The sequence below is a fragment of the Pituophis catenifer genome, unplaced genomic scaffold, assembly GCF_029215685.1.
Source record: "Pituophis catenifer annectens isolate HBS135680 unplaced genomic scaffold, rPitCat1.0.hap2 SCAF_1, whole genome shotgun sequence".
NCBI lineage: Eukaryota > Metazoa > Chordata > Lepidosauria > Squamata > Colubridae > Pituophis > Pituophis catenifer.
Genome location: NW_027256881.1, coordinates 21722733 through 21740845, shown reverse-complemented (window position 1 = coordinate 21740845; position 18113 = coordinate 21722733). Strand labels below are relative to the sequence as shown.

General features: G+C 44.2%; 1 protein-coding gene across 2 annotated transcripts in view; it reads right to left on the bottom strand.

Moving 5' to 3' along the window:
* The window catches only part of IFT172 (intraflagellar transport 172), a 35413-nt gene that overhangs the window by 14323 nt on the left and 2977 nt on the right, over positions 1 to 18113 (bottom strand). The window contains exons 5-29 of one of the 2 annotated variants that reach the window (XM_070932150.1): positions 17680 to 17745; positions 17382 to 17461; positions 16788 to 16875; positions 15166 to 15380; positions 14957 to 15080; positions 14734 to 14829; positions 13407 to 13568; positions 11868 to 11921; positions 11561 to 11664; positions 11374 to 11459; positions 11162 to 11274; positions 10859 to 11026; positions 10531 to 10667; positions 10145 to 10252; positions 8844 to 8928; positions 8271 to 8363; positions 7755 to 7832; positions 7426 to 7674; positions 5723 to 5801; positions 4183 to 4303; positions 3524 to 3668; positions 3360 to 3449; positions 607 to 704; positions 224 to 359; positions 38 to 154 (exon numbers count right to left, since the gene is read on the bottom strand). In XM_070932150.1, coding sequence (XP_070788251.1) covers positions 38 to 154; positions 224 to 359; positions 607 to 704; positions 3360 to 3449; positions 3524 to 3668; positions 4183 to 4303; positions 5723 to 5801; positions 7426 to 7674; positions 7755 to 7832; positions 8271 to 8363; positions 8844 to 8928; positions 10145 to 10252; positions 10531 to 10667; positions 10859 to 11026; positions 11162 to 11274; positions 11374 to 11459; positions 11561 to 11664; positions 11868 to 11921; positions 13407 to 13568; positions 14734 to 14829; positions 14957 to 15080; positions 15166 to 15380; positions 16788 to 16875; positions 17382 to 17461; positions 17680 to 17745 — 2892 coding nt within the window. Of the gene's footprint in view, positions 1 to 37; positions 360 to 606; positions 705 to 3359; positions 3450 to 3523; positions 3669 to 4182; positions 4304 to 5722; positions 5802 to 7425; positions 7675 to 7754; positions 7833 to 8270; positions 8364 to 8843; positions 8929 to 10144; positions 10253 to 10530; positions 10668 to 10858; positions 11027 to 11161; positions 11275 to 11373; positions 11460 to 11560; positions 11665 to 11867; positions 11922 to 13406; positions 13569 to 14733; positions 14830 to 14956; positions 15081 to 15165; positions 15381 to 16787; positions 16876 to 17381; positions 17462 to 17679; positions 17746 to 18113 lie in introns of both variants that reach the window. The other variant, XM_070932149.1, reaches the window with a different exon arrangement.

Genomic DNA, 18113 nt, shown 5'->3' with positions numbered 1-18113 from the left:
TGTTGCACCAAAAGGAATTTATGTATGCTGCTCTTACCCTGTAGGCCTCATCCCACATATTGTTCACGCGATACATGTTTACAGCTGCCTTCCAATCCTTGGCTTCAAGGTAGTGATATTCAGCCTCCTGCAGATGCCCATCAGCTTCCAGTTCCTGAAAAATAAAGCAGAAGGTCACCACCAAACCTAGTTTTCTTCTGTTACTTCTCCTCAAAAGCTTTACCTTGCCCAAGTGCAAATGTGTATCGCTCAGCAGATCCTTGTGGTATTTGGCCAGCAGATGAATCATCTCGTCATACATCTTGCAATTCTTGTACATCGTAATGGCCAAGTCTGGTTCATCCACAGTTATGTAGAGTCTGAAAAAAGCAATAACTTGGCACTGAAAATGTTGCATCCCCAAATAAGGATCCTATCTAGAACTACCGTGGTGATACATATTAGCAAAAAAACTTTAGCCTGTGGGATTCACTGACATGTCCCCAAGAGTTCTACTTAATAATTTGTTTAGACCAGTTGGAAGCTTCTCTTCTCTTTCTTCCCCCAGCCACTGTTACAAATTCCATTCTTCTGGTTTAAAATATATAGAACTGAAATACCTCTCACCTCTCAGCCTCCTTGTACTTTCCCTGCCGCTCCAGCTCCTGAGCTTGTGTAATGTACAGCACTGACACATCCTCTGGCTTCATACATTTTGATGCCAGCTGCAAGGAGAAGTGGGAGCAGGGCCTGGGCATGAAAGGATAAACTCTCCTTCTCCAAATACCCACAAGAGATGTACAATACCCCATTTTGAACCGTTCTGGATAACCAAACCAAATTGCTTCACACCCTCCCATTGCAAGCTTTATTCAAATGCATTTTCTGGAACTGGAAACACATGGACCATTTGATGCCTCATTCTTCTCTGCTCTGGGTTGACCAGAACACACCTACAGTAGATTATTGCATCCAATTCTAGGTGCATTTTAGGAAGGACATTGACAAGCTGGAATACATCTAGTGAGAATGTGTCCAGATAAGGTGCCTGGAAAGAAAAACCTATGAGTATAGGTAGTCCTCAACTTACATCCACAATTGAGATCAAAATGTATGTTGCTAAGTGAGAAATTTGTTAAGTTAGTTTTACCCCTTTTTACAACTTTTCTCATCACATTTGTTAAACGAATCACTGCAGTTCTTAAATTAATAACACGGCTGTTAACTGAATCTGGTTTCCCCATTGACTTTGCTTGTCAGAAGATCACAAAAGGGGATGACATGATTCTGGGACACAGCAACGGTCCTAAGTATGAATCGGTTGCCAAGCATCTGAATTTTGATCTTGTGACCACGGAGATGCTACAACCGTTATAAGAGTGAAAAAAAGTCATAACTCACTTTTTTCAGTGCCGTTGTAATTTAGTGACCATTAAACGGTCACTAAATGAACTGTTGTAAGTCAAGGACTACCTTTAATGGCTGGAGGCATTAATTATGTTTAGCTAGGAGAAGAGAAGACTGAGGGAGGACACAATAGTTCAGACCTATTCCAGAAGGAAAGGGAAGAAACATCATTGGCATCCTTCAGTCTCAAGAGACTATGGTATCGTGCTCTGGAAAGAGGTCCTAAACAGCATCTGGTGTGACTAAAAAGGCCAATTTGAGAGTGGCAATCCCTTCCACACTGAGGGCAGATACATTCCCCTGCCCAGCCCCCATATTTCACTGGTTCCGGGACTGCCTCTTTGCCTCAACTTGCCGAACAAGTGTCTCTTCGAATTGGAGAAGGCCATGCTGCGTCTTTAGCCTCCAAGCTGAACGATCGGAGGTCAAGGTTTCCCAGTTATTAATGTCCATTCCCAGGGCCTTTAGGTCCCTCTTGCAGATATCCTTATACTGCAGCTGTGGCCTCCCTCTGAGGCGCTTTCCCTGCACTAGTTCTCCATACAGGAGATCTTTTGGAATCCGACCATCAGCCATTCTCTTTTTATCAGGTTCGCCTGATTTGCCAGTTGCATCCCTTTCTGGATCGGGACTCGTTACGCACGGTCACTCACGCCCTTGTCACCTCACGCCTGGATTATTGTAATGCTCTCTACATGGGGCTCCCCTTGAGAAGCACCCGAAGGCTCCAACTGGTCCAGAATGCGGCCGCGCGGGTGGTAATGGGAGCAATGTGGCGCTCTCATGTAACCCCCCTCCTGCGCGAGCTGCACTGGCTCCCAGTGGTCTTCCGGGTGCGCTTCAAGGTTTTGGTTACTATCTTTAGAGCGCTCCATGGCTCAGGACCAGGGTACTTACGAGACCGCCTCCTGCCACCAATAGCCTCTCACGGACCAGTTCGCTCCCATAGAGAGGGACTCCTCAGGGTGCCGTCGGCCAAACAATGTCGACTGACGGCCCCCAGGGGGAGAGCCTTTTCTGTGGGGGCACCTACCATCTGGAACGGGCTTCCCCCGGAGTTACGAAACATCCAAGACTTACGCATATTCCGCCGTGCCCTGAAAACATTTCTATTCCAACAAGCTGGTCTGGCCTAACTCTCCCTTTTTAATTGGCTTTTAAACTGGCTTTTAAATTGGGTTTTAAACCTCTTTAGATAAATTTGGATGTTTTTAATCTTTGAGCCTAAATTACTTAATCTGTCTCTTAATAGTTTTTAACTTCTATATGTATTTGTATTTATTATGGCTGTTCACCGCCCTGAGTCCTTCGGGAGTAGGGCGGTATACAAATATGAAAAATAAATAAATAAATAAATAAATTCTCACGACATGCCCAAGCCAGCGTAGACGTCGTATATACGTGTATACATGCTAGAAATTCCAGTACGTTCCAAAACTATTTAAAATACAATGAAGAATATTGCTGTTTGACATCAGTAAGAAAATCCTTTAATGACCAGTCGGGAGTTATGATGGCCTTGGAAAAGGTTCTTTACAGACCATAAAGCACTTCTGGCCATTGTAAAATGTAAACATTGCCACATGACCATATTCCAGCCTCTTGGACTGGTTGCAACATCCTGTGGTCCTATGACCACAATTTGCAACAGTTGTTGCCAATTTATATTTTAAAAAAAGCACATTTGGGAGAATGGATTAGATTTAGGACTGTGTGATTCGCTTAACAACCACCATAAAAAGAGTTGTAAAAGTGGATTCAGTCATATGAGTGCCTCAAATTATGACCACCACAACTTAACAATTGTAATTCTGGTCCCAATTGCATGGTAAGTGAAGGACTTCCTGTATTTCTTCCTACATTAGACTTCTTGAAGGTTTTTTGGACGGGACAAACAATTGGTTGAGAAGTGTTTACTATGCTCTTCTGGCATTCACTGAACACAAAAGGGCATTTTTCTGCAATGTTCTTACCTTATGTGCCTTTTCCCAATGTCCAGCTTGGGTGTACATATCAATGGCATCCTTGATGTGGTCTCCTTTGACATACAGCTCCTCTGCTATCTAAAGGGACAGGCAGCTTGTCATTTTTCCATTGTGTCAATGGATGAGTGTGTATGGAGGGAGAAAGTTGTTACCTCATACTCTTGCAAGGCTGCATAGTGTTGGGCAATTTTGGGGTAATAGTTGGCTGCTGTTTTCCTATCCTGCATGTCAAGAATGTATATAGCTTTCTTCCACTGCCGAGCCCCAATGGCTGCTTCAATGGCCTTGATAGCACACCTGGAAAAGATCACATTCCTTAGAGCAGGGTTGTCAGACTCAATTTCATTAAGGGCTGCATCAGGGTTGTGTTTGACCTTGGAGGGGAGGGGGTTGGCAAGGGCGCATGGCCAGCTTGACGTCACTGGTGTCAGGGGCACCAGTGGCTCTGCCAGCGAAAACGAGCTCCTAATCTCTGTTTTCAGCTGGGACGGCCTCCTGCCACCCTTTGCCAGCAAAAATGGAGCTTGGGAGGGCCACATTCACTGGCAGAGGGTTGCAGGAGGCCATCTCAGTTGAAAACAGAGACTGGGAGCCCATTTTCGCTGGCAGAGGCACCTTGAGCCGGTTGTTCATTGTTTCCAAGGCAGCCCCGTGGACCAAATCTAAGCAACTTGAGTTTGACACCCCTGCCTTAGAGTAAGGCTACCACAGGACCCACCCTGATCCTGGGTGCCAGTCCAACATACAACTTTCAGGGTGCCAGTAACTACAAGGAAGGTAGTCCCAAAGAGGCTGTATGCCCTCCTCAGACCTGGCCTCAATGTAGTGGTTGATAGCTGCATCTAGTTGCTTCTGTTGTACAAGGTGGTCTCCCCAGGCCTCCTCCAGCTTTACCACTTCTGCTGGAAAAACTGAACGAGAAAGTTCTACAGCTGCAGGGAAAGAACAAAGAGCATGTAAGGTGAATTAAAGGGACCGGATCTGGGACAAACAAGTCTCTTTAAGAAGTGTGCAGAACCTAAATCTGCCAATCCAAGGATGGGAGGGGGAAACAGTGTAAACCCTTTTCTAAATATCTCTTCCCTTGCTCCTTTTTAATTTTTGCCATAAACAAGATTTGCTATATACCGTATTTTTCACACTATAAGATACACTCCCCCCCCAAAAAAAGTGGATGGAAATGTCTATGCATCTTATAAAGCGAATGTTGCTGAAGCCCCGACCACCCGCTGGCCCCCACCCTTCAGTCTTTGCCTCCCGGCAATTTGCCTCCTTGCAGCAAACAGCAAACAGCCTGGCCAGCTTCAGCACAGCCTGATTTAGAATGAGCAGCTGACTGGTGGTTGGATTGGTCTCTCAGAATACCACCAATCAGCTGTTCCAGGCTGTGGGGGATTGTCGCCACCCATCACTGTTGTCACCACCCATCGCTACTGCCTATCGCCACCTTCGCACACCCCATTTTTGGCCTCCGTGCACCCCATTTTCGGCCTCCGCATGTTTTTAGCCTCCATGTGCCCTATTTTCAGCCTCCGTGTGTCCCGTTTTCAGCCTGTTCCAGGAGACAGGGATTGATGCTGCTGTGGTGACGGCAATCCTGGCTACCTGGAACAGGCCAAAAACGGGATAAATGGAGGCCAAAAGTAAGGGGTGCTGAGGCGGCAATAGACAGCGGTGATGGGTGGTAGCCATCCCCACAGCCTTGAAAAGCTGATCAGTGATATTCCAGGAGGCTGATCCAACTGCCAATCAGCTGTTCGTGCTAAATCAGGCTGTGCTGAAGCTGACCAGGCTGTTTGCTGTTTGCTGCAAGGAGGCAAATTGTTGGGAGGCAGAGGCAGATTATTTTTTTCTTGTTTTCCTCCCCAAAAGCTAGGTACGTCTTATGGTCTGGAGCATCTTATAGTGCAAAAAATACAGTAAGTAGTCCTCACTTAGTGATTGCCTTGTTAATGATCATTCAAAATTACAACGGTGCTAAAACAACCCATTTATGACCTTCACATTGCCTCTCTGCTCTTATTTTTACTTGCTTATTGATCTCATACCAAAATATGCTCAAGGGGAAAGAAGCCCAGTTCGGCTGAAGGACGAAGAAGCAAAGGAAAGCTGAAGTAAAACCATAAGCATGCTCACAATCACATGATTTTCACTTAGTGACTGCTTCAATAACTTGAGTTGCTGGTTCCAATTGCGGTTGCTAAACCAGGATTCCTTGTAAATGACTTTGTTTTGCCTTCTAATATTAAATTTTTTAAATAAACACCCAATAAAAATGTAGAAAATATAACATTTGAGAACTTATAGTCAAGCTTCAACCTCAGAAGAGCCTTCTTTTCTCTCTCTCTTACCTTTCAGAAATGAGTTGCCCTTGCGATAGCACTCCAGTGCTCTTTGTGGGTTCCGAATTTTTTCAAAGAGTTCCCCGGCCTGAAAAAGAGGAGAAATGCATCAGTTGAAAGTTTACCAGAGAAAAATTGCCCAACAATACCAAATGTTCAAAGGCAGATCAACCACTTTTTATGCAGGGAAGTATTCTGTAAGCAAAGGGAGGTCTATCAAGCTCCCTCCTGCTGTCAGACGACCCAACTGACTCCCTACATCGCTGTATTTTTCTCATGGAATGATGACATCTCACTGCTCCAAGGCATCCCTGCAAAAGGCTTTAGATTGAAAATCACTGCAGTGGAACTGGAGACTTTGAGGTGCCTTGAAAATTGAACAACTTTGTGGCCTCATACTAATAGCCCATTTATAATTTTAAAAAAGGATGTTTGGGGGAAAAGAGTAACCAAATTTAGAGAGTAGTTGCAAGATTTAATGAATTAAAATATAGAGTATAACTTCTACTAGACTGACCCGTAGAAGAACTTACCCCTTTCCTTTCTCTTAGTAAAGGTTCTTTTTTTTCATCTTGAGGCAAAACGTAAACCCTCAAAAAGACACTAATATATGTAGTCCTTAGAAACACATTGAAATTAATGAGCTGAAGGCAAAAGCAACTGATAGCCTAGGCCAGGGTTCCCCAACCCCCGGGGCTGCGGCCCACTACCAGGTTGTGGCCTATTTGGAACCGGGCCACGCGAGTGGCGGGCTGACCCATGTGCATGCTTAACTTGTACAAGTGGCAGGGTGGCGTGCACTCATGCACATACACACTTATGCAAGTTGAGCTGCACGCGAGTTGAGCTGTGTGGGAGCTGAGCGGCGCATGAGCTGAGAGGGCACGGGCCAGCCCACCACTCACACGGCCCAATTCCACTCCAGCCCCCCAGCCAGGCCACCAAGGTTTGGTACCACTGGCCTAGGCCATCCTCCTATTCCATCATCACCCTCATAGTCACACAAGTCCTTTTTCTTTCAACCTCTAAAAGCAATTAACTTGTTTATTGTGAGCCTATCCCCTTCCAAACTCTGCCAATCTAGCCATGCCTACCACTCTTTCATAGTCTCATCTTACTGCTCATTGCTGTGTAAATTATCATCTATGGCCTAGATAACATTGGGATGATCTGCCAAGATGCTATCAACTACAACCCTGAAGAAAATGAAAGGAAGGTAACAAGCATACCCACCATTGCCACTGGGTGATGCACGTCTCCTTCAAAAGAGGAATGTAACATAATTAAAGAGACTGTATCAGGGGTGAAATGCTCCCGGTTCGGACCGGATCAGGCGATCCAGTAGCGATTGTGGCAGGTGGTTCAGAGAACCGGTAGCGATGGCGGCGCAAGGTGCCGCCCACCCACCTGAGTGTCGTTACTTCCTGCTTTTAAAAGGTTAAAAAAAAGGCTCTGACGATCGCGCGCCATAGCTGTGATCGTCAGAGCCTTTTTTTTAACCTTTTAAAAGCATTTTCTACAACCTATTCCCCTGAATAGGTTGTAAAAAAATGCTTTAAAAAAGTAAAAAAAAAAAAAAAAAGTTGGCCACGCCCAGCCAGTCACATTACCCCCCACCAAGCCACGCCCACAGAACCGGTAGCAACAAATTTTACATTTCACCACTGGGCTGTATATCTACTGAACATTCTGAAGTGTAATAGATGCCTCACCTGCTCAAAAAGCTCTCCTCGAACGAGGGCTGTAGCAATACGATTGATGAGGTCAGTATTGGCCAGCAGCTCCTCTCGGTCCATGGTCAGCTGTGCTGCTTTAGCCGGTAGCCCAGCCTTCAGATAGAGGCCAATGGCTGCTTGCAAGTCCCCTTGGATCTCCTGCACCTCAGCAGCCCGCTCCTCCTGCTGTGTCTGCAGCAGCCACTCGTAATAGCTTTGACGCAATTTTTCTAATGCAGGATGGTTCTAAGAGAGAGAGAGAGGATAACAGAGGAGGTACACCATCCCAGAAACTCGTGATCTTAAGTTTTCAGTGCCTCGCTTACTTTTGCCTCTGCCACTGAGATGCACTCATCCCACATGTGAAGGTCTTGATACATCTCCATGGCTTCCTCCACAGCATTCTAAAAGAGGGGAAATAACAATAATGGATTAGGGTACAGAGAGGTGCAGGGGATGGAAGCAGGGGTGAAATCCAGCAGGTTCTGGAGAACCAGTAGCAGAAATATTGAGCAGTTCGGAGAACCGGCAAATATCACCTCTGGCTGGCCCCAGTGTGGGGTGAGAATGGAGATTTTGCAATATCCTTCCCCTGGAGTGGGGAGGGAATGGGGATTTTGCAGTATCCTTCCCCTGGAGTGGGGAGGGAATGGAGATTTTGCAGTATCCTTCCTCTGGAGTGGGGTGGGAATGGAGATTTTGCAGTATCCTTCCGCTGCCACACCTACCAAGCCATGCCCACCAAGCCACACCATGCCCACCAAGCCATGCCCACAGAACCGGTAGGATTTCACCACTGGATGGAAGTATTCAAAATAAGCAATCCCTGCTCCCAGACTTACCTGCTCCAGAAAGATCATCTCTGCCAGCTTGTAGTTTTTTTCTAACATAGCCAGGCGGACTCGGACCTGATAATAGTCTGTGCCATCCCCTTCCTGAAGCGAGCAATTAAACAGAGGAGGAAATGTCATTCTCAAACTGTGGGGAAAATAGATTGCCTCCTCCAACTCCATCCATGTAAGTTAAGCACCGGCCAAGTGCAAAAAGAACCCAGACGAGACAAATGTTCTATTGGATTAGTAGGTTCTTCTTTCCCTTTGAGGCAAGAGTTCCTAGACATTTTTGCCATCACACCTCCCTTTAATGTAATCTTAATGTAGATCCCTTACCTAAAAACCCAAACACCGAAATGCACCCAGATGACCAATGTAAACAATACAATTAATCTTTGGGAAAGGTGGATTTATAGTAGCAATGTAACTAAAAGGTTCTTCAGCCCACCCCAGAACTCTACCTGTACCTCCCCAATTTGGGAAACCCTGATTGAAGGAAAAGGGAATTGCAGGAATATGGATATGGAAACCTAGGAGATGGGAGAATTAAAAGAACAAAAGCAAGCTCTGCATTTCACTCACGCATTCCTTGGCCACTTGGTCAGCAATCTCATTTGTGTCATGGAGAAACCGAGCCTTGGATACTTGTCCAAGAGCAGCAAAACACCTAGAAGAAAATATTATTAGGGTTTATTTTATTTCATTTTAAATTTTCTATTTATTTCAAGATTTATAAGGACACCTAACTCAAGACAGGGTGATTCTGGGTGGTGCACAACAAAAACACATAATAATACAAACAGAAAACAACCAATATATAAATTCAAAGGGTTGCACGTTTTTGTGGTCTAAAGTGGATAGGAAGCAGAATAAAGTGTCTTCCAGCTCATAACAGATCTAAAGGAAATTCGTAAAATTGTAACTAGTAAAGAGGTGAGTGAGCAAGACTTAACAAGCAGAAATGACCATCCCAATCAAGGTATTCCATGAAAGATGGCAGACTGAATCAAAAAGAATTCCTTGGTTTAAGTGGATTGCTCTCTGAGTGACCCTGTGGGAAAACTAGGTTAATCTATGGCAGGGGTGTCAAACTCAAGACCTGTGGGCTGCATCTGTCTCGCGGAGTGCTTAGATCTGGCCTATGGGGCCGCCCTGGTAACAGCAAAGGACCAGCCCGTGGTGCCTCTGCCAGCAAAATCGTGCTCCCATGTGGCCTTCTCGAGCTCCATTATCACTGGCAGAGGGTTGCAGGAAACCAGCCCAGTTGAAAATGGAGACTGGGAGCCTGTTTTTGCTAGCAGAGCACTCGGGCTGCCACAGGTGCCCCTGACACTAGTGATGCAAAGTTGGCCACATCCACCCTGACCATCCCCTCCTCCCGCCGGCCTCTCCCGACGTCAAACACAATCCTGATGTGGCCCTCAATGAAATCAAGTTTGACATTCCTGATCTATGGTATTAAAACAAACAGGAATCTGTCAGCATCTTTTCCAACTAAGAAATTTTATAACCGGCATCCATATAACCAATTTGTCTTTCACCATCACCTCCTCTGCTTCACCCCAATTTCAATCCTACATCAGTCTAGCCACTGTGCATGTCACGAGCTGAAATGGAATGCACCTGACAAAAGGACCGAGTTTGTGCGGGCAATAAGCTGACTTTGTATAAATATACAAAAGAATGAAGGCTATTGCTTAGCGCATTGTAAACTGCCCTGAGTCTCCGGAGAAGGGCGGCATATAAATCAAATTAAAAAAAAAAAGCTTGTGCCTTTTTAGAAAATGTGTTTGTCCAAAACCAGACTCTTGATTTTCTGGCTAACAGTGCCAGATTAACTCTACCACATACTTTTGGGGAGCTTGCCAGACCAAATCACTCACCTTTCAGCAATATGCAGCTGTTTGGCTTCCAATGCTAGTCGACTTAGTGTCTTCCACATGGCCTCTGTCTCAGCGGACATCTCCAATGTTTCTAAGAAAGCTACAGCTCTAAAAGCAGAAAGCAAAGGGGCTGAGTAGCAGTCACCCATGGCAATGGGACACTGAATGATTAAGAATGAGGAATCAGATTTTCTTCAAATTCTCGGTAGACTCCGCCAAGGCTTCACATGCAAGGGCAGATTCCTCCCTTCAAGAGTAAGGGTGGACCAACTTTGCTTGCTCATGGATCCCCACCAAAGCTTTTCTGGAGGTTGCTTGGTGGCTGATTCCAGATTCTTACCTGGTTGGAAATGTAAACCTCTCTGGAATCCATTTCAGCCTCTCACCTGTGGTAGTCACCATCATCAATTGCTGTGCCAAACTCAATGAGCCCCTCATCCAGAGTGTAGGACACGGTATTTACACCCTCAGTCACAATCACCTCTGTCTTCCCATTGCTCCTCTCCAAGTCCACAATATCACCCTGCAGAACACAATTTTTAAAACTTAGTTCTTTTCCCACACTATATAATCTGCCAGGCTAGCTCTTGTCTTCCCTTCTGTAGCTGAGAGATTGTGACCATCTGCAGCCTCGCAAACTCCAGCTAATCTTTACCAACTAAGCACTTAAACCATATGCTGGTCTGATACCAGCAGGTGGAGAGCAAATATTACCTTCATGGGGAACATGGTCACTCGTTCTGGTGTATCAATGTTATACCATACACAGAGACTGTTTCGATTCTGGGCCACCACCACGTCACTCCCTGGAACCCATTGCACATAAGAACAGTAGCTAAGGATAGTGGTCTTTACAGCACTGTCAATGTCATAGAGATGCAGCTGGGAATTAGAACAGGTGAGGTGGGTGGGAGAAAAAAAACACAGCATCAACAGAGGCATGTTTTTCATTCTTTTTCCTTCCATTCAGGGTCCCTACACAACATAGTTCCCTCCCCTTCTATCTCCTCCTGTTACCTTCATCTTTTTATCTCGGAAAAGCAATTTATGACCAGTTTCATTCAGCTCCAGCCAGTCAATCTTGCTGTCATGGCTGATAGTGCCAATATTATAGCTGGCCACAAGGTCCACTAAAGTCAGGAACAAAAGATACAAGGCTCAGAATTAAAGTTGAGATCAACCTCAAGGAATCCAAGCTTGGGTAGAAAAGAAGAAGGAACTTCACTCACCTGCTGCGATGGTCTTAATGTCAACTAAATAAGCCAGTCGTTTGTTCTCCTCAGTTCCTCGTTGCCTCCTCTCATTGAGTCGGACACTAAAAAAAAGTTCAAAAGTGAGAATAGGTATGTGCATGTTGGGAGGGCAGGTGCTTTTACTCTTCAAGTTCCAACAGCAGAAAAAGGTCTCATTATTCACCTGATGAGATGGGGGTTCATGAACTCGGTGCGCACAGAACCCAAAATCTCATTACTCCCATATTCCACTACAGTCAACTCTCCTGCATTGAAGATCATGCAGACCTAGAGTAAGATGGGAAGCATGACAATCTGAATGGCAAAGGAAAAAGGGGCATAGGACCTTCAAATGTCATGGCTTCTCATACTTCTTCCCCTTCCAATATTATAGAAATGCCAACCAGAAGAGTAGAACACACTCTTGCAGAAAGAAAGCTAAGAGAGAGAAATACTGGCAATATTTGAATGGGCAGCATGCAAACACTTACATTTTCATTGTCAAAGAAAAACTTCTCATTCCCACCAGATCCCTGCCAGGCCACCTGAGAAGAATAGACAGCGTGCATGAAATCAGACAATCTTACCATGTTCACCCCATTCACACTTGTCTGATGAGATTTGACAAGATTGTTCTTTTACATAACATGCTCCCACTAGCACAGGGGTGTCAAACTCAAGGCCCATGTGCTTTAATTTGGCCCGAGCAGCCGGCCTGGAAATAACAAAGGACCGATCCGTGGTGCAGCCAAAACAGGGAACAGGGGGCCATGTGTGGCCCCCTGTGCCACGTTTTCAGCCTGGGCGACCTCCTGCAACACTTTGCCAGTCAGTTTGACATCCCTGCATTCAGGGTGGATTTGATTTAAATGAAGTTGATTTAAATCACGATTTAAATCACGATTTAAATCACTAGTAAAAAGGCTTGATTTAAATCAACTCAATTTAAATCATAATTTTTAAAGAGCTACTGTCATCTCTGTCCCACAGCGGCTCCTCCTCCGACCCGCTGTTGACTCACTGACAGTCCCAATATTGCAGAATATATAGCCTCATGCTACATAATTAAGCTCCATTTCATGATGAATAGATAATTAATGTATTGTAAATAGAAAACTACCTTAGGCAGATTTTTACTTGAAAAGCATTTTATTAAAATAAATTTAATAAAAATCAAAAAAATCCAATTTAAATTTAAAAAATCCAATTTAAATTTTTTTAAAATCTGATTTTTTTTATATATTTTTTTTAAAAAAATTATCCACCCTGCCTGCATTTCTCAGCATGCATGCTGCTCACGTCATTTATAACTTTCTACAAAGTGATTAAGTTCTGCCAGCCAAGCCCAGTCTGCAGACTCTCACCATGTAAACAACCAGGCTAAGCCTGTTCAAGCAGTCAGTAATTTAAGATGCCATGACTGAAAAGAGACAGAAGTATTCAAAAAGGTTAAGGTGAGTTTTATAAACTATTGTCTCCCTCTGGGAAATCATAGGAAAATGGTGAAGTCCCCGGCAGTGAGGATTGACATTTGGAAAAAGAGAGAAGAGGGAGGGGAAAAAGAGATTCACATCCATTTCTTTAAAGGTTACCCAGCAAAAATGGATGAACAACTGTCCTCCTGGCCAAAAAAGCTGCAGAAAAGCCAAACCAAGCCAAAGTGATAAACGGCAGAGATCTCAGGGGGATTAAAAACCCGAGAACAGCCAAAGGCATTCAGGGACAGCTTTGATCTCTTGCCATTAATCATGGTTGGAGATACAGAAACAAGCCTGGCTGGAGGAATCCAAAAAGACATCTGAATCAGGGATGTCTGCAGAGTGTGGTGAAAAAAGTCAAAATCGCAGCCACAACGGTATGATCAAGGCCTTGCCTGTTTGTTTTTTATGCATGAAGCCTAAATCTATGGCTTGAACAAATCACTGTATCTAACTGAATGCAACGGGCAGGAACTAATTAAGAAACAGATCTTATGCAGACCAGCCTCCCATCCTCAATCAGCCCACCATCTTACATGTGAAACATGTTACCTCGCTGAGTTTGGTGGAACTCAGGTCACCCAGAAGCAGTGTATCTGAGGTGTGGGCAACAAGGTAGCGTTCCTTTCCCAGGATTTTCACCTCATCGATTTCATAGCCATAGTGAGATTTCAAAACTACTCGCATACCGGTGGACAAATTCTTCACGATGACCTGGCATATAGATAAAAAGATATCATAGCAAAGTAGGCAGGAATCTCTTTCCCCAACCTATATACCTACATGCATATTGGTGTTCTGTAGAATTATGTGTAGAACAAAAAGATGAGGACAGCTCATTAGAGACTAGCTGGTCTTAAGAAAGTCAGGTTTGTTTCCCGGAGGCTAAGAAGCCTAGCATTATTAGCTAAATTGTTGCAATCATTAAATTCTGTCATTTTGTATTCACCCACTATTACATTTAACTTTAGGAAGACTATCCAGATCAATAGCACAGCCTCACACCATGCTAATATTTCTGCCTCTGCCTTCTAATAATACACTTTCAAGTTTAATCTCTACAAATAACTAGTTTGCCTGAAATACTTTAAAGACAACTTTTTTTCCTGATCAAAGGTAGGAATCAGAATATATTAAGTGATATGGCAGCATCATAAAGGAGGTGAAATCAAAGACTTTCAGACTTTAGGGGGAGAATCTGGAAGTACTGAGTAAGGATGGAAATGGATGTGTCCTGTTATGTATTTTTAGTAGCACTATGTATATCATCATGTTGACTCAGCCTTCCATCCTTCCAAGGTCAGTAAAATGTGGAATCAGATTGTTGGGGGCAATATGCTGACATTGTAAACCAGCCAAGAGAGTGCTCTAAAGCACTATGGGGCGCTATACAAGTCTAAATGCTATTGCCATTGCCACAACATGTGTGCTGCGTATATTAGGCATAAAAGAGCTGTGGTGGTGCAGTGGTTAGAATGCAGTATTGCAGAGTAATTCTGCCAATTGCCAGCAGTTCGATTCTCACCAGTTCAATGTTGACTCAGCCTTCTGAGGTCAGTAAAATGAGGACTCAGATTGTTGGAGGCAATATGCTGACTCTGTAAACTACTTGGAGAGGGCTGTAAAGCACTGGGAAGTGGTATATAAGTCTAAGTGCTATTGCTATAAAACAGGTACATGTTCAACATTCACATATATGTTGTTATAACACTATGCATTAATTCTCTAAGGCAATAATATCTATTTTGTGACTAACAAACTATCACTGTCCATACCACTTGGAAAAAAATTCTTTGTGATTTATTTAGTTCCCATTCTGCTGGTATTTGACAATGAGCAAAGGTTCTTGTATTCCAAACTTCACACTTCACACTCATACCTGGCTTGGCCCCACATACGTCATTTCAAATTTGTTCTTGTAAATGCTCCTGCGAAGGCAGCAGTCAAACTGTTCCACTCCACCACACAGGGTACCCTGTGCAAACAAAAGTTTCCTTCAGGTATCCTTTGTGTGCTAGCCCTCCAACCCAGAATATGAGATCGGAACACAAGGCCATCCAGGAATTGTATCCACAGGCATGATACAGAGAGGGAAAACACACCGCACAGAGTCGTGAACCATCTCGTTTCCAGGCCAACGCTGTGATGGTATATAGATGAGAAATCTCCTTGGGCTTGGCTTCCTCCCATGCACTGCGACGAGGACTCCAGTTCAACACTCTTAGCCTGAGAGATCAAAGATGGAGTGAGTAGCCAGGAGAGATTTGCCCTACTTCAATCTGTTCCCTTGTTCCATCCTCGAGCATCACACCTGTCAAAACTGCCAATTACTACTGACTGGCCCCCTGGACTGGCGGCTGCAACAGTGAACTCCTTCTCTGAAGCATCTCGACTGTAGTCAAAGGTTTGGATCACATGCCCTTCTTTCCCATAGGCCACAATCTTTTTGTCACAGCCGCAAGCCACAATGCTGTTGGATGCCCATGCCAAGGCATAAGGGGGACAGGGGTGCATCACCAATTTGCCCTGTTGAAAATCCAGAAGCAAAAATCAGAGAGTTGAAAGAGACAAGTGGCAACAGACAGCAAACACTGCACAGTGCTCTCAACAAAGGTTGTGCAAATACTTACCCCAAGCCAACATGAAAATATCATGCTGCTGAGAAGACCCATGACATTTTCTTCGATCCATTAACTGGGTACACAATGGCATTTTAGATATCTTTTTCTGGACATTTATACCGAAAAACTATTTTAATCAGACTAATTCCTCTTAAGACTAATTCCACATCTTGGTAACCAGGTTGGCCTAAAAAGGCAGTCTTGTTCTTTCTGTTAACTTCCAGATATAAGTTTATTAATCTGCACAGGAAATGCAATACTCTTTTTGCTGTGGGGAGCTTCAGCAGCCTAATTTAGCTTGGGCTCCAAGTGCAGATTTGTTCTAAAACAAACACAGCCAATATAACAAACTAGATAGATGTAATAAGGAATTTAATATATGATAACCTTTCCATTTTTTTAAGGAGAACTTCCTGCTCATAATATAAAATACCAGGGGGAAATCTTTCATTTTCTGTCTCATACAAATATCCTTTTCTGCATATAGTAGCACACACAAATGGCTTTCCTGTTCTACCCAGTACAGCAGGGAAAAGGCCAAAGTAGATGAGATGGGGTGGGGGGATGCCATGATCATTTTAATTACTTTCTTCTTCACATGCCAGGGGAAGCAGAGCAGGGAGAGTGCATCATCTTGAAAGAAAGGCAGAAAATCAGGAAAAGAGATGACGTTGGTAGAAAGAATGAAGACTGTGAACTGTACAACTCCACCGTCTTTGAAGCATATGTAAGTGTAGAACAGTATGCAAAGTTGTTCACTAAATAGAAAAGAAAATGTACAGTGTGTGTATGCACACAAAGATCTCTCTCTATAAGAAGACTATCCCAGCAACCTTCGAGTCTCCAACTAAGAGGTGCTCTATTCACCTCATTCCAAACTACCTCTCCAGTTTAGTGGAAATTCTTGTTGGGGGAGTATCCATCTTTTCCAGAAATATGAAATCAGGCTAAAAAAAGCGGCCACTCCCTGGATAACACTATATCTTGAAGGAATAAGAGCCGCGGTAGCACAGTGGTTAGAGTGCAGCACTGCAGGCTACTTCTGCTGATCACCGGCTGCCAGCAGTTTGGCAGATCGAATCTCACCAGGCTCAAGGTTGACTCAGCCTTCCATCCTTCCGAGGTAGGTAAAATGAGGACCCAGATTGTTGGGGGCAATATGCTGACTCTGTAAACCGCTTAGAGAAGGCTGTTAAAGCACTATGAAGTGGTATATAAGTCTAAGTGCTATTGCTAATAACTGCTTTCCATGTTACACTCACCTCTTTACAGGCTTAATTTGGTTAGAGGAGGAGGACAAACTTTTTTGTACCTGTGATTCCCCGGAGCCTTCATCATCAAAGAAGTAACGCACAATGGTTCCATCTGCATGTCCAGAGAGGATACCCTTCCCCGAGACACTGCAGAGGGGATATATAAGGAGTGATCAATATGGCATTGCAGGGGATCATTTCTTTAAGCCACTCATTTATTGTGGAGAAAAGATTCTCCACAATCATTTGTAATTCTGTTTACAATGATGTAGGCTAGAGCACTGCAGCCATCAGGCTCAGGATAAGTATCACGTAGCTAATCTACTCAACTGCAGCCTAAAGACAGGTACTCACAATAAACAAGTACTCTATGCCCACAGTCCCCAACCTTTTGGGTACCAGGGACCAGTTCTGTGGAGAGAGATTTTTCTGCAAACCAGAGGTGTGAGGTTTTGCATGCTGCCTGCATCCCTCTGATGGGGATTCACTTGGTTGCACGGCCCGGTTTCTGGCATGCCACAGACCAGTGTCAGTCCATGGACCGGGGATTGGGGACCCGTGCTCTATGCTCCTGGCCACCTGGCCAGGAGAGGAACCAGAGCTAGCAACTTCTAGGCAGTCAACTAAGGCATCTCTCCCATTCCCTCACTTACTTGGAGGCCAGTGACACCACATAGGAATCTGTTCCATAAATGGTAGAGGATTTGTTGGTCTTGGTGTTAGCTAAACGAATCTTCAGGAAAGAAAAATCAGGTCATCCCAACAATCAGGGAGCAAGAAGAGAATCAGAATAGACACCCCTCAATATCTGTACTGCGTGGGGAGAATATGGGGACAGCCAATGACACTTAAGATGAATCAATCTGCAGCAGCATCTAGATGTGGATGTATTTTTTCCCAATTCCCAAACTGTAATTCTCAAAAAGAGCTCTATGACTCAGCTTCTCTCACCTTGCCTTCAACAAGCCCAAACACAATGGTATTCTCCTCTGGCCATAGCAAACATGTCACAGCGCTCTAATAAAGAACAAAGTAAACAGGATAATCAGGAGCAGAAGAAAACAGCTATTCTGCATGAAGACAAAGAAATCTGTCAACTGAATGGCCAGTTTCTGAAATTGGAGTTGCAATGCTGACTCCTCCCATAGCTGAACTTCCTCTTAGCAGCGGTGAAAAATGATAGTACTATTAGGCAGAGCTGTTCTGATAACCTTTTCTTCCTGTTTATTCCATTCAGAAATCTTGGTCAGCATAGCTAATTCAATATCCAACTCTTTCCCTCCCTTCCTCCCTCCCAAACTTCACAGTTCAGGGACCTGTCTCTTATTAATCAAAAAGAAAAGTAGATCTGCCAGTATGCAAGGATGTATAAGGTGTCTTATTAC